The sequence below is a fragment of the Osmerus mordax genome, chromosome 7, assembly GCF_038355195.1.
Source record: "Osmerus mordax isolate fOsmMor3 chromosome 7, fOsmMor3.pri, whole genome shotgun sequence".
Lineage (NCBI taxonomy): Eukaryota > Metazoa > Chordata > Actinopteri > Osmeriformes > Osmeridae > Osmerus > Osmerus mordax.
Window position 1 is genome coordinate 3804866 of NC_090056.1, and position 22844 is coordinate 3827709.

Genomic DNA, 22844 nt, shown 5'->3' on the forward strand with positions numbered 1-22844 from the left:
ACATCAAATCTGCAAAACCATACGCACATTTTTGGCCTTTGACTCCGTTTTCAATTTCATAAAACACTTTGCAAAACCCAAAACACAATTCTCCACGTAACACACAACATTCTGACAGGAAGCATCTTGATTTCCTTTTAAAAACACAACCAATCAAAATGCCACACTAATTCATCAGAGCCTCACACTAACTCCTCACATGTGCAAGCACTCATTGCTTTACTAAACACCAACCAATCATGGCTTTAGAATAGGCCTATAAATTGCCTAATTTGAGTTGATTTACTGTGGTGGTATAATTTGAACCTTTACTGTAGAAATTATGACAGGTATGTAACAATCTACTGTAATGTACACATCATCTAATGTACACATAATAGCTGTTTGAGCACAACACACGGTATACTATACAGATACATATATTTTAGCACCCATGCATCCATTGACTGCAGTGCACTGCATGATTTGTCACAGTCTGGTGGATTACTGTATCATACTGTGCAACAGTACAGTGACTGTAAGACATTCTGACAATATTGTAGAAAATAGTATATATTACTGTATGCTACAGTTCATGGCACACACACACACACCATTCCGTAATCCCCTTTTTCAAAATTAGGTTTCTGTCATACTACACTCTTTCTTTCATACTGTGTAATACAGTATTCACAACCACAAATACTTACAGTAAAAAAATAGTTTGGTTTCAATTTTGTTTTCGTGTTTACCATGATTTTTTCAGCATCTTTGCCATTACAGAAATGTACATAGGAGCTCATGAAAGAAGAGTTTTAGATTTTGAATAACTGTGTGTATATGATATATCCAAAAATGTAGTATTACGGCAACCGCGTTTGCAATGTAAGACAAATGTTGCTTTTGAAACGTGTTTGTGATATTTTGAATGCAGTGCTTCTCTTTGCAAGAGATACGAGGCATTTTGTGTGTGCAATTCTTGGATTTGTGTGTAAAGTTTTGAAAAAAAAAAGAGGAAAAGTAAAAGAAATGTGTGTAAGCAGTTGAAAAAAACTGTAAATCTGATTTGGGTTGGGTCGGTTCAGCATGTTTGAGTGTGGTGGGTCAGGACCAGGAGTTATATGGTGCCTTGTGCATCACATAACTGGTATTACTGTAACATCATTCATGTACATACCATATTACATCTGCAATAGTTTGCTCAGTCTCTCTGCTAATTCAAACTGTATGTGCTGTCAATTATTTGACTATCAATATGTTAGATTGTAGACAGGACAGGAGAGAATTAGTGACAGTGTGTGTGTTATCTCAAAACTTACCAGGGATTTGTGTTTTAGAAGTTTTGGAAGCATGGTCTTTTATTGGAATCCCTGAGCATAAGACCGAAGAGAGAGAGAGAGAGAGAGAGAGAGAGAGAGAGAGAGAGAGAGAGAGAGAGAGAGAGAGAGAGAGAGAGAGAGAGAGAGAGAGAGAGAGAGAGAGAGAGAGAGTGGGTGTGGGGTCCTTGAACCCATTGGGACCTGACAAGACATTACAATGTGTGGCCACAGGGTGTCAGTCGAAGGTATTTTTGCTCCTTGCTGCATGGCCACCATGTTCAGCACCAGGAGGAATGGGCTGCTGCTGCTGTGGTTCGGACAGAGGACCTGGCTACTCTCCACACTGATCTGGCCACCTGGAGCCACTAACATTAGCCTACACTGTCTGGAAGGAAAGACAGAAGGCGCACAGGCTACTTTATGGCCGCAAAGGTTGTTTTAATAAATCTATTTTTATTTGACATGCAAAGCCAAGGCACTCAGCACAAAAAATCAAGGTCCCCCAAAACTGCCATTGGCCCCGGGTTTGAGGGTCCAGTCAGCCATTTCTTTACAGGGGGCGCCGTTTTCTCCGCAGAATGTCGCCATGCTGACGTTCTGAGCTATCATGTGATGGAGCTCTCGGTTCTTCCCAGGGTTCAATGAGCGCTGTTTGCCCCACCCCGTCTCTTCAGCGCTGTCTATCTCTATGTACTATTCCCGGAGAAAAGGGGAAAATAATACCTTCAAAAATAGGTTATTCCCTTCTCCAACTTCCACGATCATCCCGGGAGGAAGCAGCCGTCACAGTGGAATGTGTTATTATAGCCTGTGTCATATTTGTGAATGTAAATGCACATGTAGGCTCAATCTACCACTCGGTTTAAAAAGGAATATAAAACTGAGACTGACAGCGGGCTACAGGCTACCTGCAAGAAACGGGAAAAATTCGAAGAATTTTAGCATTTTTGTCACGTTTTGAAGAATCGAAACCAATCTGAGAATGAGTTGGATACTAACCGTACGTTATTAGGAGGCTTGCTCATGTGAAGAGGGTTAAACATTTCAGCAACAAAAGAGAAGACTAAGAGGGGCCTTTGGATTGAGAAAAACCAGCAAGGAACAGCCATCGCAAATAAGGAGGAAAATCAGGAAAATTCAATTATTTGGAGGATCTAACCCTAAAACCGGAGTCACAGTTAAGGCCTTTGAACATGTTTTGCATATTATAAAGGAGTCTAATGAAGACGGAAGCAGAGAAATTATTACACATGTAGCCCGTTTAGGTGTAAATATTTTTCTAGTGTCCCTCTGTCGTCACTGCGTGGGGAAAGACAGGCTTTACGGAAATACATTGAAAACACCAATTTTCTTTAACAAATGCTTTTTGTAACCCGTGTCAAAAAGATCCGTGCCATTTGACAGTCGGAGTTATTCTGTCATGCCGAGTTTGGGTAGCTGTCACGGGCAACAGTGAGACGTGAGACCCGGGCCGCTCGTGAAATAAAAATAGGTTATTATATCATAACAAGTAAAAGCGTATATTAACACATTAATCTGTGGATTATAATCTTTATCGGTACATAAAAACTACACGTGAGGAAGGAAAACCCGAAGAGAATTGACAAAACTGAGAAGGCGGCCTTGATGTCGTCACTAGCAGTATCCTGGCCCTTCTGACAGCAGAATCTAGTGAAAATACGCATTATGGACACATAATTCCCAACCAAGGACGGCAACATTGTTACACAGACATTAGTTTGACGCAACACTAAACTTCAAACTGTATACATGTCGTTGATATTGCTCCCAAATTCGTGGGTCAAACGAGGGATCTAGAATAGTTTGTTTATTTATTTATTTTTTCCACACACACCCCCCCCCCCCCCTCCCCTGGACCCCTTTTCTTGCGGGAAGATGGGTTGTTTGAGCAACAGTAAGACGGAAGACCAGCGAAATGAGGAGAAGGCTCAAAGAGAAGCAAACAAAAAGATAGAGAAGCAGCTTCAGAAGGACAAACAGTTATACAGAGCAACACACAGACTACTACTTCTGGGTGAGTTCATGAGAAACAGGTACCAGATCTGGTGCAGGCCAGGCTGGTTCCAACCTATAGTTTTCGTTCTGTAAATACACTACACAGTGCTATCTTACGTGTGAAGTGGATTATTGAGTTGCCAAACTTGGAACTCCTGTATTTTGTACTGCTATGGTTGAGTGTGTGTTACAAGCTGACATTCACCTCCTCAGCCATGTGTGTACAGGAAGATAACTTTATTCACCCACAACAGTAAATCAGATATATTGTTGCATTCCAAACATTACCAGTGGCCTATTAGATTGTTACCCCCTCAACATGTGGTTGTTCGTGCGTGTGTTCTTAGGAAGCACAAATGCAACAGCCTGTTGCTATGAACACAGGCCTTCCATTATGAGTGAAGATTTTGTAGCTAACTGAGGACTATTCCCATTCTTCTGGTCTCTACTGTCTCTTCTGAACTCTGCTTATAGTACAGTGTTATCATGCACAAGCAGTCATAATGTACCCATGTGAATGATAATATTTGATTGGAGAATGCCCATGAAGAGTATATTAAATGACATACCGGTATTTCCTACTTGGAGGAAGTTGTGGTAACAGCAGGCAAAAGCAGAAGATAACCATAACAATACCTGTTTAGTAGCACTGGCTGCTTACTGTTTACTTCTTAATCACTGTCAGCCAGGCCTGCAGGTGATGTTAATGGTGTCAACTGTAAACTCTCTGGTTAATGTGGCAGAGTTCACATGATGATTTTTATGACATTCTACATCAAGACTATCATAAGGGAGGATATTCTCCTGATGTCATCTGATGGTCAGATCTGGGCTGGAGTGCAAGTTCTCAGATGCAGAAGACTGGTAGTTTTGCCAGATAGACTGGTAGTTTTGGTAAATAGTCAGTTTTGACAATGTGAACATAAGTGACAATATTCTGTCGTTTGAATGGCTATACAGTCTTCATCTCAACTGTTTATCTGACTTTTTACCTCAGTATTACATTTACATTACATTTAGTCATTTAGCAGACGCTCTTATCCAGAGCGACTTACAGTAAGTACAGGGATATTTTCCCCACGGCAAGTAGGGTGAAGTGCCTTGCCCAAGGTCCTTTTTTGGGGGGCACGGCCCGGAATCGAACCAACAACCTTCTGATTAATAGCCCGACTCCCTAACCGCTCAGCCATCTGACTCCCTTAGTAGTATTAATTCTCAGCCCTTGTCTGCAAGCTGTGAACTTGTTCACCTAGCAACCAGTACCTCAAACCAGTTATAGCTGGCCAGGTATGCTAACCTGGTCAGGTGCTGTCTACTATTCCTGGATCATTACACCAGTCCTGCCCATCTTCCAGGATGGGCAGGACTGGTGTAATGGACTATGTTTCTCAAGAAGGATAGAATGTCATTAGGAGTTGTAGTCAGTGTGGTTTGAGTGGCCATGGATCTTTTATGTTGGCTATAAGAACCCCTAATAACCAAATATATAAACCTGAAAGGCCTTTACATTTGCGTTTGTGTGGCTAGAAGTTTTTTGTGGTGATGAGGGATACCTCATGGTAGATGTGTCACTTTGAACTCTGAGACTGTCTGTCCACTCTAGTTTTATGTTGTGGTTCTGCCGTAGAAGACATAAGTAATGTATTTGATGCCAAATATGTTCTAATATTCATATCCCTTCTCTCTCTCCCCTCTTTCCATTTCTTTCTGGATCTCACTATCCCAACTCTCTCTCCCTCTTACACTTTATCTCTTTCTCACATGTCCTTTCTCTCTCTGTCTCTATCTATATATCTATCTCTCTGTCTTTCTTTCTATCTATCTATCTATCTGTGTCTCCTCCCATTTCTTTCTTCAGGGGCTGGGGAGTCAGGGAAGAGCACTATAGTCAAGCAGATGAGGATCCTGCACGTCAATGGCTTCAATGCAGAGTAAGTATCTTTCGGCCTGAAAGGTTCAGATGGAAAGAGGGGTGGTGCTACCAACACTTATGCTGTGGTTTCAGTCTCAGCTTGGATCTCATATGGTAATCCGGGCATGTTTTGATGGACGGGTTATTGGAAGGGTGTCTCAATGTCGACATAGAAACATGTAGTGTGGATCATACAGAAATGCGTGTACAGTACTTCTGTCTATTTCTGCAACGTTGAGAAACGTTTCACCATGCTGGATGCACAATTTAGTTTAGCAAGGTGAGGGAGCTTCCTCAGGTGTGTTTCCCTGTGTGTATGTGTATGTGTGTGTGTGTGTGTGTTGAGGTAGCAATGGAGCCTTTCTGACTCAATCTGAATTCTTAATCTGAATACCAGAACTACACCAGTCACATCTGTTCGAAAAAGGGAAATTCTGACAACTGTTGTTGTACTGTTTATCAGGACAAATTTAATTTTTAATCAAATTTCTGGAAGTGTTCAAGAGTTCCTTAAGACTAAACAGAAACCCTCTTCATGGAATGGGTGACCTGTGGTGTGTTGGGTGTGTGTGTGTACATGGTCGTCCTTGTGTGTGAAGATCCAGCGCTGCGACTAGCAGATCAGCACCTAAGGCGTACAATGGCGTGTGATCCATCTCGTGACTCCTCAACACTTGAAAGTGTGTTTTTGTGCTCCACCAAAAACACGTGTTCTTGCTTGTGTTGTGTGTGTTAGTCTATACCAGCACAAATGTTGTGGTCACATCTGTAGTCCAGATTGATTATGGTGTTGTTTTTTGCCTGTCTACATAGCTATGTATAAACTAATTGTCGTTAACAAGTATGTATTGGTGGCATCCTTTGAAAGTACCACAGAAGAGGTGTGTGTTGTAGTCCTGTCCCTGTGTTGTAGAGTTCATCAGGAAGTCCTGAAACATGAATCTCCCCTATTCCTCACAAGCTTCCCATTTTCTGTCTCACTTTCTCTCCCCTGCATACACACACATTCACACACGCACACACATCTGAGTGTACACACACTGCTTTATAAGAGCCATGTGATTTTTAATGACTATCATGTTGAAAATGTAAACAAGGCCTTCTCAATCTCCCTCCTAACCCAATAAACAAGAGGGCGTGTCCACCCGCCCCCCGCCTTTATCGTTCCCCCCCTCTCTTGCTTTCTCTCTCTATCTCTCTTTCTCTCCTTGTTCTGTCGAACACAAACATTTTCAATCCTTCTGTCTCACTCACCATACCTCTCTATGTCTTCTTGTCTCTCTCTATCTCTCATTTCGTGTGAACATCCAGGTCCTCCACTTCCCCCTAGTGTATTTGTGGTTCTGTCTCAGATACTTACTACAGTCAGTCACTTATATCAGTCACCAGTATTAGCCCCCTCCCCCCAGCCCCCCTCCCCAGGCAGGTCAGAGAGAGGACCATAGCCCCCCCCTCCCCCATCAGGGCTGCTGTTATAGTGGGCCGGTTTGGCTCTTTCAGGTACGGTTGAATGGGAATAGGTTGAGATGGAAAACACTTAACTTTCTGTTATTCCCTTCCAGAGAGAAAAAGCAGAAAATACAAGACATCAAGAATAACATTAAAGAAGCTATAGAGGTAAGTTTTTCCATACAATGTCAACCCTTTGACAGGGATAACCACCAAAACAATGTACTGTCTAATAAACCTAGAAGAATGACAACAATGTGTGTGTGTGTCCTCCACTCCCCAGACCATAGTAACAGCTATGAGTACCCTGACGCCCCCAGTGCAGCTGGCCAGCCCAGAGAACCAGTACCGGATCCAGTACGTCCTCAGTCAGAAGGAGCAGAAAGACTTTGAGTTTCCATCCGTAAGTAGAACCACTAGCCAGCCACACACACACACACTCTTTGATTGTATTGCTCTTGTTCTCTCTTGGTAATTAGGGTCGAGTGCATGCACGTGTGTGGTTGCATGCGGGTGTGCTGTGTGTAATCACAACCCTGGCCAGCTGCCCCCAGGTACGCTGGGAGCTCTAGACCCAGGCTGCTATGTGAGCTGTTGGAGCTCTAATGAGCGCAGCGCCTGTCTCTGTGGTATCTTAACCAGGTAATAGAGAGAGCCGAGGGACGGAGCCAGGAGGTCCCACATCACCTCAGTTTTACTGTCAAGCTGTTAAACACCGCTAAACACCCCCACTGGGAGCCACACCAGGCCCCCAACCTCACAATGGCGCCTCAGAGCACGCTTTTGTGGTTCTTCGTAGACCTGGCCTGTTTTCCTTCTGCTTCCTTAGACCTGAGCTGGGTGGAAAAAAGATGGACATGGAGAGTTCAGTTAGCCATGTTTGATCGTCCATGACACCTTGTGCTATTGTTAGTTAGTTGAGTAACATCACTGTTCCTTGTCACATCCCTAGTTGCGGTCAGATTACACTGAATCCCAAGGGGGTCAAAGCTGTTCTCAGAAGGCCGAGGAAGCCTCACTAGACAAAAGCCATCCAGTCCACTGCCCACCCCTCTTCCCCCATGATCATATCTACCCTCTCCTGGTTCTGTCAGTCTGTCCTGATCCTCTAACTCTCTCTAAGCCATCTCCTCCTCTCACCTCCATCCTGACTTCCCAGTCATGTCTCCTCCCCACACACACCCTCCCACCCCACCCCCCCCCCACACACACATCCTCCCCCCCCCCACACACACACACACATCCTCCCACCCCACCCCCACACACACATCCCCCCCCTCCCCCACACACACACACACACACATCCTCCCACCCCTTCCACTCCTCCTCCCATCCTTCCCGTGAGGCATAGAAGGAACCGGTTAGACGGGTCACCTGATCTCAAAGTACAGCAGGTTGAAAAAGTGAGAGTAGGACATGGGGGGGGGGGGGGGGGAGAAGGGGAGGAAAGGACCGAGGGGATGAGTGCAGGCAGCCACTGTAAAATCCATGGAACTTCAGAGTTGGAGTTTCTGTGCTGCTGAGTTTGTTTCCGGAGTCTGGCGTATACGTAGGACACAACCTGATATTTGTCATCTTTGGATGCATGTCCCCCCGGAGGGGTGTTGGTCCTACAGCTATAGGAAGACATGTTGATCGTCCAGATGCAGCTAGTTCACCTGATTGGTCTATTTTAATGAAAGCAGTGCCTGTGATGAACACAACACACAGCTGTCTGTCTGAGGAGAGGCTGACATGGAAATGATGGGAAGGAAACAGAACTCACTTCCCTCCAGACTGCCCCGCACAACCGACTGAGGAAAACAATATGGCATTGAGTCTCTGTCCCCCAAAGAATTGTGGTTAGCCTTCTGTAATGCAATAAGGAGTCACCAGAAAGGGAGTTTTTTCTCTCCGTAAGAGCATGACGGATGATGAAGGATGACTCTGTTACCAAGGCCTGTGAGGAGGAGCTCTTGAGAAGAAGTGCATGCAGGAAAGGCTTTCTCTACTGTACTTCCGTCCAGTAAGCCCACTGTTGAACGTGGTATACCTGCATGAATGTTATGTAAATAGGGGAAGATGATGTCCTGATCACTGTTCCTGTCAAGTGTCCTTTGCGTGTGTGAGCGGGTGTGCGTGTCTTTCATGTGTGTGCTCATATGTCTGTGCGTATTTCCCTGTCATTAGAGTAGACAACATCTAGTACTGAGTGGTCACCTGTGTGGACATTCCCTCCTTATGCAATAGGTGTTGAACCAGGAAGTGTGTGTTTGGCTTGGAGATAGGACAGTTGACCTGTGTGACTCACCTGTTGACACACCTGTCGTCATCAGCCTGACAAACATCCCACAAACATTTAAACCAAATTTGTTTTAAATGTCAGAAAAGTCTTGTAAATTGTGTTTCCATCCTAGCAGTTGTCTACGTAATCTTATTGTCTATGACCTAAAAAGCAGTCCAGCTGTCAACTAGACCACCTATGCCAGTCTGTAGACTAGGCCTTATCAGGAATGCTACAGTTGGGATGCTAGCTAGGTCTATCTGCTAGCTACATCTGCTAAATGTTTGCAATCTTTGCTTGCTAGTTCTGTCTGCCAGCAAGGTCTACTACATGTTAGCTATATTTCCTGGCTAGGTCTGATAGACGTAAGATTTGCTTACTAGTTATGTCTGCTAGCAAGATGTGCTAGATGTTTGCTGTAACTGCTAGCTAGGTCTGCTAGATATGATCTGGAAAGGTCTGAAGGATGTGTGCTGTTAGTTCTGTCTGACTAGGTATGCTTGGTCTGTTTCCTGAGTTTCTGTTCAGGTCTGCTGGTCAGCTAGATTTGATAGATGTCTGACAGCAAGCTAGGCCTGCCAGCATGGCCTGCTAGGTTTGCAGGTGTGGTAGCTACAACTCTTAGGTCATCTGGGTTTGTCCGGTCTGTCTCTGTAGGATTGTGTATCTCCATACCCCTATTTACCTTTACTAACATGTACACAGGCCTAGGCCCTGCACAAAGCACACAGCATGTGTTGTCAACAAAAGATACCACACACTCCGATGTCCTCCAAGAGATTGAAGACAACAGCTCTGGCCCTCTGCCTGTTCTTCACTTCTTGATTCAGTTGTAGATGTATTGGTTTATTGACACAGATATGGTATTTTTTTTATTCTGCTTGTTAATGCTAATATTGAATTTCTATTTATATATTTCTCTTTTCTTCCCTTCTTCCTCTCTTTATTTGGGTCTCTTCTTCTCTACCTCCTCTCTTCTTCAGGAGTTCTATGAGCATGCCAAAACCCTGTGGCTGGATGAGGGCGTGAGGGCATGCTTCGAGAGGTCCAACGAGTACCAGCTGATTGACTGTGCTCAGTAGTAAGTATTACACAAGACATGACCAGACACACTGCCCAAATAGTTGAGGTGCTCTTGATTGAGATCTTGTGTTACTGCCACAATAGAATCAGATCAAAAGGGATCCAATTTGTGATCAAATTTGAGTCAAAATCGAATTCACCTCCCGTATTTGTTCAGTGCGTTTGCTCCAGGTGTGGTCCCTCCAGGCCTGGCATGGGTTCTGTGTTTGACCCATCAGGTTGAGGAGGGTGTGTTAGTGTTCTTGTGGATGGGGCAGTGTCTGGTTCTGGTTAGGCTGAAGGACTGAGTTTAAAGCTAGATTCCAAAATTGTCTTTACTCCTCCACCCTGTCCAGACACTCCGTGCACACACACACTTTTTTACGCTCCCGAGGTTGTCACAGTGGCCATTTACACTGACGCCACGCTATGACATCAAGAATTTCTTCATCAACACTGCCACCTCCACTTTCTCTCTGTCTCTCTCCCTTTCTCTCCCCATTTTTTTCCTTTATTTGTCCCTCCCCCCTCCATTCTTTTGGAGCTGAACGCTCTTTCATGGCTTTCCTTTTTACTTATGCTTTTTTTTGCTCACATTCAACCTTCCCCCTTCCCTCTCTCTGTATGTCTCTATTGCTGTCTCTCTATCTCTGTCTGTCTCTTTCTTTCCCTCTCTTTTCCTAAGCTGTGAGGTGTAGCATTCTATCACCTGATCTCGGATATTTGCAATGACAGAGACCAAAAATGGCAGCTCCTGAGTCATATGGAGGAAGAGAGGGAGTTCTAACCAACACAGGGGGGGTGGGAGGTAAACATCACTAAACAGCATTGGCTTGAGCCTGTTGGGTTTTCTGGGAAGGTGGTGTGATGTTTCATCTGACAACGTTATGTATCTAGTAGCATGGCGTGTGTAAGGATGTTTGGAACAGTGCTGTGTATTGTATTGGTGTAGGAGACCCCCTCCCCTCAGGTGGCATAGATGGTACAGTCCAATCTTTTGTTCCCTCCCTCCCTCTCTCTGTCGTTCTCTCCCACTCCGCAGTGCTCTCTTGCTCACACAGACTGTCCCGCTCCCTTTTTCTCTCCCTCCCTCTCCCTCTCTCACAAATGCCTCAGTCTTTTCTTTCTCTTTCTCTCTTTTTCTCTCCCTCTCCTTTTTTCTCCCTCTCGCTGGCCCTACTCCAGTCACACAAGATTTGGAGCTGATAGTCTATTTATAGCGCCTGTGGTTCTGTCTCCATGGCAACCATGCTGGAGGCCAGGGCGCTAGGGAGCTATTTTTGAATCTGCTCTGTAATGTCAGACTCTACTCTTTCATTCTCTCTATCTTTTTCTTTCTCTTTATGTAATTTTTTCTCTCTCCCTCTCTCTGTCGGTGACTCCCACACATTAACACACTCATGTCCTCCATCTCTTTCACTCCCTTCTCTTCCTATCTGCTCCCTCCCTCCCTTCCCCTCTCTCTTTTTCTCTGTCTCTCATCCTCCATCCTAACTCATTCTCTCTCCCACTTATGTAGACATGCGAGTTATTGAAAGTTCTTTAAAAGGATGGAACACGCAAAAGCCATGTTTACTCAGAATCTTACTGAATTCAGAATTGCAAACATGAATGAATTAACATGAATTTAGTTTTTTTGGAGTGGATATCCCATAGCAGAGGTTGCTCTTGTGTGTCTTGTGGTCATCTCTGTTGCCACAACAAAGGGTGGTAATGCGCATGTGTGTAAACAGAGTCACGCTCTCTCCTTCTGTCTCGACCACTCTCTCTCTCTCCCTTCATCTGTCTCTCCACCTCTCCCTGCTCGTCCCTGGTGCGTCTCCACCCAACTGTCAGTGCAGACTGGTTCCAGCCTTGTGTCTCACCTGGAGTAATTCCTGTCACATTTCACCCCAGCCTGCCACATTCCTGCTTATCCAGCCTTCTGGCATTCCTCTCTGCCTCTTCACACTGTGGCCAGCATGCCAGTCTCCTCACACACAGTCTCACGCACACACACGGCTCAAAGACTGTGTGGAGGTCACTAGACTCCCATCAGCCCATCTTAAACAGAACTGCCATAAATGTAGGTTAGTTAACCCTGCAGTGACTCCTCTGGAATTACAACTGAAGACATAGACGTTCTATAATGGACAGAGCAATGTACAAACAAGGTTTATTCCAGCACATAGCTTTTACACTTGTTTAAGCTCTGTAGGTCTGCTGTTCTACATCATCACCAAACATCAGTTGAATTAGGGTTTTGGTGGGAATTAGAATGTATTCTCTTTTGAAGCTCTTCACAAACCATAACTCACCGCATACAAATAGAGACAAAAATACTATCTACGGGGCATCCTGAAAGTATTTACAATGCTTCACTTTTTCCACATGTTGTTATGTTACAGCCGTGTTCCAAAATGGATTAAATTCATTTTTCCTCAACATTCTACACACAATATAATGATAACGTGAAAAAGTTTTGAAACTTTTGCAAATCTCTTAAAAATATAAAACTCTAAAGTCATATGTAGATAAGTATTCACAACCTTTGCCATGACACTCAAAATTGAGCTCAGGTTTATCCTGTTTCTACTGATCATCCTTGAGATGTTTCTATAACTTAATTGGATTCCACCTGCGGTAAATTCAGTTTATTGGACATGATTTGGAAAGGCACACACCTGTCTATATAACTGCCCACAGTTGACATTGCATGCACAAACTAAGCCATGAAGTCCAATGAATTGTCTGTAGACCTCTGAGACAGGATTGCATCGAGGCACAGTTCTGGGGAAGGGCACAGAAAAACGTCTGCAGCCTTGAAGGTCCCATTGAACACAGTGGCCTCCATCATCCATAAATGGAAGAAGTTTGTAACCACCAGGACTCTTCCTAGAGTTGGCCGCCCGGCCAAACTGAGCGATCGGGGAGAAGGGCCTTAGTCAGGGAGGTGACCAGGAACCCGATGGTCACTCAGAGAGAACTCCAGCGTTGCTCTGTGAAGAAAGGAGAACCTTCCAGAAGGACAACCATCTCTGCAGCACTCCACCAATCAGGCCTGTATGGTGGAGTGGCCAGATGGAAGCCACTCCTCAGTAAAAGGCACTTGACAGCCTGCATGGAGTTTGCCAAAAGGCACCTGAAGGACTCTCAGACCATGAGAAACAAAATTCTCTGGTCTTATGAAACAAAGATTGAACTCTTTGGCCTGAATGCCAAGCGTCATGTCTGGAGGAAACCAGGCACTGCTCATCACCTGGCCAATACCATCCCTACAGTGAAGCATGGTGGTGGCAGCACCATGCTGGGGAATGTTTTTCAGTGGCAGGAACTGGGAGACTAGTCAGAATCGAGGGAAAGATGAATGCAGCAATGTACAGAGACATCCTTGATGAGAACCTCCTCCAGAGCACTCTGGACTTCAGACTGGGGCGAAGGTTCATCTTCCTACAGGACAACAACCCTAAGCACACAAGATAACAAAGGAGTGTATTTGGGACAACTGTGAATGTCCTTGAGTGGCCCAGCCAGAGCCCAGAGTTGAACCCGGTTGAACATCTCTGGAGAGATCTAAAAATAGCCGTGCACCGATGTGTCCCATCCAACCTGATGGAGCTTGAGAGGTCCTGCAAAGAAGACTGGGAGAAACTCCCCAAAAATGGGTGTGCCAAGCCTCATACTCAAAAAGACTTGAGGCTGTAATTGCTTCCAAAGGCGCTTCAACAAAGTATTTAACAAAGGTTGTGAATACTTATGTACAGTACATGTAATATTTTCGTTATACATTTTTGCAAATCTATTAAAAATACTCTGTAATTATGGGCTATTTTGTGAATAATTTTGAGAACAAAGATTAATTGGATCCATTTTGGAATAAGGCTGTAACATAACCAAATGTGGAAAAAGTGAAGTGCTGTGAATACTTTCCCGATGAACTGTAAGTATTACCCTTTGGTGTAGTTCAGTTGTTATGTAGATAATTACCTGTAAGGTTGAACGTTATGTTGATAGTTTTTTCAATGCTGTCTGATTGGCTGCCTTGCTGTCCTCCTCACACCTGTATCTCCCTGATCTCTGCAGCTTTCTTGACAAGATTGACATTGTCAAACAGAATGACTACACTCCCACAGACCAGGTGAGTTTGTTTGCGTGGGAAAGGGTGCGTGTGACAGTGTGTGCATGCGCACACTCCTGTGATCATTTTGCATTGTGTGTCTGACTGTGTGTGTTGAGGAGGTCCTCAAAACCTGACAGTGGTTTCCTCTCTGAAATTCCTGATGCAATGTATACAAAATGGAGGATGTAACCTTCTACCCTTCTGACAGGATCTGCTGAGGTGCAGAGTGCTCACTTCTGGGATCTTCGAGACGAGATTCCAGGTGGACAAGGTCAATTTCCAGTAAGTATAATCCATGTAAAGTATGGCGCACAGGAAGTAGAATTCTTGCAAGTCAGAAGTCCTGGTCCAGGTATTAATTGAAAATACATTATTCACCAGTGCGTGCCTAGGTGGATAAGCTCTTTAGATGTGATTCCTAGTTTACCTACAGGGTGGCGGTGCTAGGCCAGTCTCTTTGACTAACTTCCTGTCTCTCTCTACCCCCTCCTCCCCTCCAGCATGTTCGATGTCGGAGGCCAGAGGGATGAACGTCGGAAATGGATCCAGTGCTTTAATGGTAATGTTTCAACTTCCTGTTGAGAGATGCACCTTTACACTGACACAACTTAGATTTCAGGTTCACACAGAGTGATACAGATATGTATATCTCATATTGTGCTTAAATCCTTACTCTTTTTCTCCCTCTTTACCTCTCTTTACTTACATTGTATGCTCACTCCTTCTCCTGCTCCTCTGTCTGCCTCACACACAGATGTAACGGCCATTATCTTCGTGGTGGCAAGTAGCAGCTACAACATGGTGATCCGGGAGGACAACCAGACCAACCGTTTACAGGAAGCCCTTAACCTGTTCAAGAACATCTGGAACAACAGGTAACAACTTACCACGCGAGCGCACGCGCACACACATACACACACTCACATTGTGTATATGTTTTGAATACAAATTTGTGTGTGTGTGTCTAGGTGGCTGCGGACCATCTCCGTCATCCTGTTCCTGAACAAGCAGGACCTGCTAGCAGAGAAAGTTCTGGCAGGGAAATCCAAGATAGAAGAATACTTCCCAGAGTTTGCTCGGTACACCACACCGGACGATGGTGAGAAAACACACACACACACTCACATGAACCATCATCCACTGGATGAGTGCTTTATCACATTCTGCCACAAGAGGGAGCCACTTAAGTTAGTTTAACAGTTTTCATCTTCATCAGTTCTCTCCTCCTCTTCCTCAGCATCACCGGAACCTGGTGAGGACCCTCGTGTCACAAGGGCAAAGTACTTTATAAGAGATGAGTTCCTGGTAGGTGCAGAAACACTCATCCTGTTGTTATAAACCAATCACTATGAATAGCTTGCGGAATAGACCTAATCCTTCCTGTGTGCGTGCGTGTGTGTTCCACAGAGGATCAGCACAGCCAGCGGTGACGGCCGCCACTACTGCTACCCCCATTTCACCTGCGCCGTTGACACAGAAAACATCCGGCGCGTCTTCAACGACTGTCGTGACATCATCCAGAGGATGCACCTGAGGCAGTACGAGCTCTTGTGATGGGAGGGGGCCGAAACACAGACTCTGGACCCCCCCTCCCCCTTCCCACCTATGGTCTACTCCTGTATCCCCCACCCTACCCCCTTACCCCTGGCCCCTCCCCCTTTCCCACCCCCCCACCACACCTCCTGACCTGCAACCTGCTCTAGTCTGTGTGGGTGTGGTCTGTCTCCAGGGCGATGGCTGAGGTCAGACTACAGATACAGAGCTCCACAGCGCCGCCTGGAGGGTGCATTGGGTCACAGCATATAGAACGGAACTCTACTGTACTTTAGCACTGTGCTCAGGACTTGAACCCATATGAATTCGCACACACACACAAACGCAACTATCTCCCAAACTCTTTGGTCATTTATTGTCACGTAAATTCCCTTTGGCAAACACACACAAACACAGACACACACCACACATTCTCTCACAGAAACAGACATCTACACCTGCTCTCTTACCCTTAAATACCTGCTTGCATACAGAAAAAGAACACGCTTTAACTGGACTGCATGGGCAGGGTGAGCCCAGAGTTTTACCTGGTGTCTACCTGCTGGCTAGTTGGCTGGCTTATGGGACACCTGGCTGGTTGGCTAGCTGACTGTCGCAGTGACAGCGGCTGGAATAGAGGCTGTTTGTGAGGAAGAGGAGGAGGGACCATATCTCGGTGAGATCTAAAGAGGAGATCAGACACACCCATGGCAACAATGACGATGCCCTTCCTCCTCTCCCGGATGGTCACCTGACTTTGCCTTTTTGGTACAACAGAAAAAAAAAAAAAAAAAAGGCCAACTTTTACTGAACTTGGTGGAGAGCCAGGATCCTGACTCTACAGTACAGCACCATCTACGTTACAGATCTCATTAACCCTTCTACCGTCTCCACAGTTGGTTTGTCTGTGTAGACTGTTGTGCCATTGTGCCCTGTGCGCTCTTTCTCTTAAATACACTCTTCCCTCTCTTCCCCCCTCCACCCATCACCTCTTTCCCCTTTCCTCTCTCACTTTACCGTATCCTGCACTGTTACTTTACTGGCGACGCTCTTTGTTTTGTTTTTAGAGAAAAAAGTAATCTTGAAATTAAGAAAAGACGAAGAAGACAATGACAAATGGGACACTAATCTTTACTCATGGTGTCATTCCCCCCATCCCTCTCACCTTCCTCAGTCCCTTCATCTCTCTCTCCCTTCCTCTTTCCCTCCCTCCCCCCCCCCCCCCCCCTGCTCTTTGTATGTCTATCTTTACTTTACTGCTCAACTATTATTCTTGTACAGACTGTAAAATGTATTATTTTGTACAACTTTATTGAAAAAAAATAACTTTTAGAAGATCCCTGTGCCTTGATCACGACTGTGCGTGTCTAATGAGCTAACGTGGGTGTTATACTGCGCTGTATGGCTTGGCCAGTCCCCCCTCCCCCCTTCTCTCTACAGGGGGAGGTGACAACATTCGTAGCTTTGGAGTTTTATTTCTGTCCCCGCCCCCTCCCCCCCACCCCATTTATGATTTCAATATCTATTTTGGATCCATATACCAAAAAGGATGAATATATGAAATGTATATGGATTTTAAAAAGTATTTTATTAGAATCAATGAACCTTGACACAAATTGTACACTTTAATACAGTGTGCGTATTGCTATGACTTAAATCCTTTTCAATGGAGGTTTTGTTCAGGTTTGTTGCATTAGCGAACATCTGCAAATGACATTCTGAGGGCGAGTGTTTATTTACCATTTTAATTTCTTTTCTTTTTTTAGCTTTAAGGTAAAAAGGTGATGAGAAATACCCAAATGCAAGACATTGCTTGTTTCTACATGAATCTTTTTCTTTTGCTAAAGAAAACGAAAAAAAAAAAAAAAAAAAAGTCCTATTGTTTTTTTGGGGTCCTTTAGCGTTGCACAACAGACAGGCTGTACAGTATTACACTTACACTTCAGTGCCCAACTTTGACTTTACTGTGTACATCGGATATGGCTCTCAACCTTCAGAGGTGGAGCTTGGAGAAATAAAGGTTTTTGGTGCAGACAGCCACAGGCCCGTCCTTACACACACAAACACACAGCCAACCTGGACACTGACTGGGTCCACATGTTTTACAACCCAGGTTAATAATAGGATGTGGAGTTTCCCCTGGGCTCAAACAGGTAAACCAGCCAGACACTCTTGGCTTCTGTAACATGGGTGCCCTCTTACCTGTGTTTGACCATGTTGTTGTTAAGGTCCTTGCATCCTCACCCAACCACTGGCCACAAAGCACTGTGTCTGTCTCACTAGGAGTTCTGTTCTCACTCCATCCAAGCTCAAATCAAGTGCACCTTGACCGAAAAGCAGATATTTGGAATGCAGTACAGCATATGGTCTCAAATACCACAGTTCAATCTATGGCATATACGTATATCAGCAAACTGCACTGTGAGATTACCTTGCAAAATAAGTAGCACTGCACAGGAAAGGTGCAGTGTTGTGTGAATAGTATGTTCTTTCTCTGACAGAGAGGAACCATTTCAAGTATGTATTAGTTTTCATACACCTGGTACCCCCAGCACAACATGGGTGCTGACAGTAAGGGATTAAATCAGGTAGCCTAGCTAGTGTACAACACATGTTGCTTCTACCAAGCATGGTGTTGGGGTGGATGATTATCTGTATTTATAATCAAATATTCCTGACACTAAGCAGCATCATTAGTATCAATAGCCATATAGTAGCTTTTGAATAGCATAATTAGTGGGCTGTAGCTTCGACTCCAGTGAGGCATAAAGTGACCAGGAGCAGGACAGGGCAGTAACTCATTTCTTTTCTAGATATTTCTGATTTGACACAAGAGACTGCGTGTCAGTGTACGTTGGACCCGCCCACTGACGTACGTGACGTCGTTTCGTCACACGTAGTCCTTCCTTCATCCATTCTGCTTGTTAGCATAGCTTAGCATAGCTTCAGCTGTTTTCGGCAGTCCAAGTGGTGGTGTATCCGTGATCTCTCTCTTTACCTGAGGACGTGCTACATTTAAAACCTTTACAGAAACCATTGTTAACAAGTGCTGCGGCATAAAACACCGGTAGTTTCTCCTCAAAGGCGCACCGCACGTCTGGGCCATGGCCAGATCAGAACAAGTCCTACTGCTCGAACCACAACACGAACTAAAATTCAGAGGTAAGACTGAGAGGGCAGGGCCCGTCAGTTCGGCATTCAAGTATTTGACCACTGACTAGCCAGCTTTCTACTTGCTCGTGTTTTGCATGATCAACACTTGTGTTATTGACGTTTGATACGCCATCAAAATATATTGCGTTTATTGTGCCCCTACTTTTTGCCGTTTGATTTCTTTGCCACATCATTGTTGTAGTGAAGTATTGCGCACAAACGGCTGCCACCTATCACATCTAGCTAATAGGCTAGCTGTCATTTTCCAGGGCTAACGTCGTTAGCTTGGTATGGCCCAGTTCTTTCCAAGACAGCAGAGCCGCCCCCATGGCCATTTCCTCAATCGATATCAATGGGTGTTTCAGTGTGCATAGCATACGAATGCTACATATGTTGGTCTCAAGGTTAACACGTATACATACAATCTGACAACTTAATGATTTCGTGATGGAGTTAATAGTACATAGCGTTGCATATCTAGTACTTAACAGAGCTGGATAGGTCAGATCGGGCAAAGGGCCAGCACTCACTAAGCCAAGGCTAGCAAGATGATTAACTAGCTACACTATGCGGATGAGTGCATAGTCTCCAAGCTCTAGCAAGCTAAGTCGTTTTGCAGAGGGATAAGGGTATCATTTCCGCGTTGTGTTAGTATCATGCGATACCAACGCTTGCTGATAATAACCCATGTACAATGCACGCAGGCCAGAGGTGGAAGACTTGTGGTTAAAGAATCTCTGACGGGAAAGATTAAGTATTATACTGAACAGGAAAAAGAGATTATAATATATGTTAATTGAAGGCTCTGCCAGTTCTAATGAAGGACAAACATTGTCTATTAGTCCATGGACCCAGCCCAAAAGAACCCCCTGTGTGAGACAGATGACCAAAGATATGGTGGCGATGGTAACTGATGATTTGTCTTTGTTTCTCCATTCCTCCATCCCTCCGCCCAGGCCCGTTCACTGATGTAGTCACCACCACGCTGAAGCTGAGCAATCCAACAGACAGAAATGTGTGTTTTAAAGTGAAGACCACTGCGCCTCGCCGGTACTGTGTCCGGCCCAACAGCGGCATTATTGACGCAGGAACCTCTATCAATGTATCTGGTGAGTAGCCACTATCCCTGGAGTATTAGATACTAATTAACCAAATGTCCAAAATCCGATTTTTTGTATTGTTGGAATTAACATTGACTAATGCAGCTGCATAACTAATAAATAGCCATGCAGCTATTTAACAGAACATTGAACTGTTGGACTATTGTACCATGGAATAATCTAGGCTATTGAATCATGCTTGGTTTATGTAGAAGATTTCCTGTAACTTGGTGTGTTTGTCTCTACAGTTATGCTGCAGCCATTTGACTATGATCCCAATGAGAAGAGCAAACACAAGTTCATGGTTCAGTCTCTGCTGGCTCCTTACGACATGACGGACATGGAGGGGGTGGTGAGTGTCCCAGCAGGGAACGAGGAGGCCTCTTCATTGTGTATACCTGATGTCAACAAGACCTTGGTTAAGATCTAGTCCCTCTGCTCTCTGTGCTCCCCAGTGGAAAGAGGCAAAGCCTGATGACCTAATGGACTCGAAGTTGAGATGTGCTTTTGAGATGCCACTAGAAAATGACAAAACTGTAAGTTCTAAAAACAAAAATATATATTTGTATTTATTTATGTTAATCTAATGTCTGAGAGCTTGGAGGGTTATCCACCTCATCCCTGTCTGCTTCAGTCACACTCATTTATTTGGCCCCCTTGTCAATGCATTTTTTACTGTTCAGTTTAAACCACAAAAAGTTACATCAAATCCCTGTACTTGATATAATTTCATGTTTTGTGTAACACCTAGTAAAAGTATCATCTGTATAAGCAATAGCCATTAGAGATCCAAAAACAGATGTTGTGCACTCTAACCTGTCTTCCATAACACCCTTACAACGACGTAATCTCCATAACGCTGTTCTGTAGACTTTTTTTTCTCTCATTTATTTAATTTATTTTGTATTTGTTTTTATTCTCCCCCTCCCACCCCCCTTATGCTCTGCATCTGCATGCCCCCCTCTCTCCACAGCATGACAGTGATAGCAACAAACTTGTGTCCCCCTCTACCCCCATAAAGTCTGAGCTGACCTCTCTGCCCAAGTCTGCCAGTGCCTCCCTGGATGATGGGGAGGTGAAGAAGATAATGGAGGAGTGTAAGAGGCTTCAGATGGAGGTCCAGCGGTTACGGGAAGAGAACAAACAGATCAGGGTAAGGCTCTGGGTTGGGTCTGGTTTTAGGGCTCTCACCTACACACCTCCCCCATTCTCTTTCCTTGGGATATGGAGCTCAGGGGTTGTTGTAGGTCAAAGGTTATTTGTGATGCACAATGCCTTTTGTTGATTGGTGGATGGGCCAAGAGCTTACCTCTGCTGTGTGACTCTTCTCCTCAGGAGGATGATGGGCTGAGGAAGAGGAAGGTGACGGTCATGGCTGCTCACTCCTCTTCCTCGTCTGCGACTGTGGCGACAGGAATGAGGGAGGAGGGGCTGAGTACCCGCATTCTGGCGCTCTGCGTGCTGTTCTTTGTGCTTGGGGTCATAATCGGCAAGCTGGCCCTGTAAACAACAACAACAAGGATGTCCACTTGATTTTGTTTATTTGTTATTTGATTTGTTTACTTTTTGTTTTTTTAGCATAAGGCAATATCACATGGGTTTCTTCGCGTAGTGGGGAGTGTTTAACGTAATGACAAAAATAATTCAACAAATGAAGGTTATCTAAACTGAGTCGTGTAAAGTATAACAACCAACGTCTTCACAGGTCTTGCCTTCTGATCACTCTGATGTTCTCTTTCCTCGTCCCTGCCTCCATTCCTCCATCCCTTCATCCCTCCCGCCGTCATTCCTACTTGCACAGAAACAGAGCGTGGTAAGGGGGGAGGCTAGTCTACTATGTGTCCTATTATGATAATGTGTCAATGGTTATAATGTGCACCAGTGAAGCCAAGGCTGTTTTCCTACTGAAGAACCGATGTGATTGAAGATAACGATGAAGTTGATCTAATGCTGTGTGAATGTTTTAATCACTGTTCTTTTTTAAAGGCAAAGATGTGTTGTGTGTGTGTGTGTGTGTGTGTGTGTGTGTGTGTGTGTGTGTGTGTGTGTGTGTGTGTGTGTGTGTGTGTGTGTGTGTGTGTGTGTGTGTGTGTGTGTGTGTGTGTGTGTGTGTGTGTGTGTGTGTGTGTGTGTGTGTGTGTGTGTGTGTGTGTGTGTGTGTGTGTGTGTGTGTGTGTGTGTGTGTGTGTGTGTGTGTGTGTGTGTGTGTGTGTGTGTGTGTGTGTGTGTGTGTGTGTGTGTGTGTGTGTGTGTGTGTGTGTGTGTGTGTGTGTGTGTGTGTGTGTGTGTGTGTGTGTGTGTGTGTGAGAGAGGCTGAGTTTTAGCATGAGGTGTGAGGGGTGAGACAACACGGCAAGTCTGTCACCCTTCCGGTTCGTGTGTAAAACACAAACATGGCGTTTGGACTTCACTGAAAATAAAACTAATCATGACTATCATGTTTGATCCCACCAATACAAAAGGCTGCTTTTTAAAAGGTCTACTAATTGTGTTAATCATATTTGCAGTTGCTGTGAAACCTATAACGCGAACAGTTTCCCCTGTTGCAGTGAGCTAGTTATTCAAACACGTGAAAGCTTTGTTTCTAAGTATGCTGGATGGGTTCAGACTGAGGTCTCAACAGAGTGAGAACTGACAGGTTGTCATGCCCATAGGCTGATGTTGGCTCACTTGATGTATGTGACCTCTGGAGGTTGATAGTCAGGGGTGGGTAAGATCTTACACCAGGCTCCAGGCAGCTTCTTTGTGAAATAGGGATGCTCTCTGTTTTTGAGACAGCAGTGTAGTGTACTTCAGCAGACAGCACAGTAGGTCTCACCTGTGGATGTCTCGCTCTGTATAAATGGATCCAATGATGAGACACTAAACAGGCCAAGTATAAAGTCTATATTGTAGAACTTGGTGTCTCTCAACACTGCCCATCCTTACATCATAGGGGTCCTGCTTTAATTACTTTTTA

The 22844-nt window shown here is 44.7% G+C and overlaps 2 protein-coding genes across 4 annotated transcripts; both read left to right on the forward strand.

Annotated features, from left to right (window-relative positions):
• Nucleotides 1-1993: 1993 nt before the first annotated feature.
• On the forward strand, nucleotides 1994-17661 carry gnas (GNAS complex locus). 2 transcript variants are annotated; one of them, XM_067239733.1, is made up of 12 exons: nucleotides 1994-3333; nucleotides 5173-5245; nucleotides 6789-6843; nucleotides 6959-7078; nucleotides 9922-10019; nucleotides 14063-14117; nucleotides 14308-14381; nucleotides 14600-14658; nucleotides 14854-14974; nucleotides 15068-15198; nucleotides 15316-15404; nucleotides 15507-17661. In XM_067239733.1, exons 1-12 carry the CDS (start codon nucleotides 3195-3197, stop codon nucleotides 15651-15653), a joined length of 1161 nt encoding a protein of 386 aa, XP_067095834.1. In that variant the 5' UTR covers nucleotides 1994-3194; the 3' UTR covers nucleotides 15654-17661. The 2 variants fall into 2 exon arrangements, with proteins under 2 accessions (XP_067095834.1, XP_067095835.1); XM_067239734.1 differs by having other exon boundaries at nucleotides 15337-15404.
• Nucleotides 17662-18596: 935 nt separating this feature from the next.
• Nucleotides 18597-21916, forward strand: LOC136945902 (vesicle-associated membrane protein-associated protein B-like). 2 transcript variants are annotated; one of them, XM_067240022.1, is made up of 6 exons: nucleotides 18597-18794; nucleotides 19742-19894; nucleotides 20134-20237; nucleotides 20341-20421; nucleotides 20859-21038; nucleotides 21221-21916. In XM_067240022.1, the coding sequence occupies exons 1-6, from the start codon at nucleotides 18737-18739 to the stop codon at nucleotides 21389-21391; spliced, it is 747 nt and encodes a 248-aa protein (XP_067096123.1). In that variant the 5' UTR covers nucleotides 18597-18736; the 3' UTR covers nucleotides 21392-21916. The 2 variants fall into 2 exon arrangements, with proteins under 2 accessions (XP_067096123.1, XP_067096124.1); XM_067240023.1 differs by having other exon boundaries at nucleotides 20907-21038.
• The last annotated feature ends 928 nt before the right edge of the window (nucleotides 21917-22844 follow it).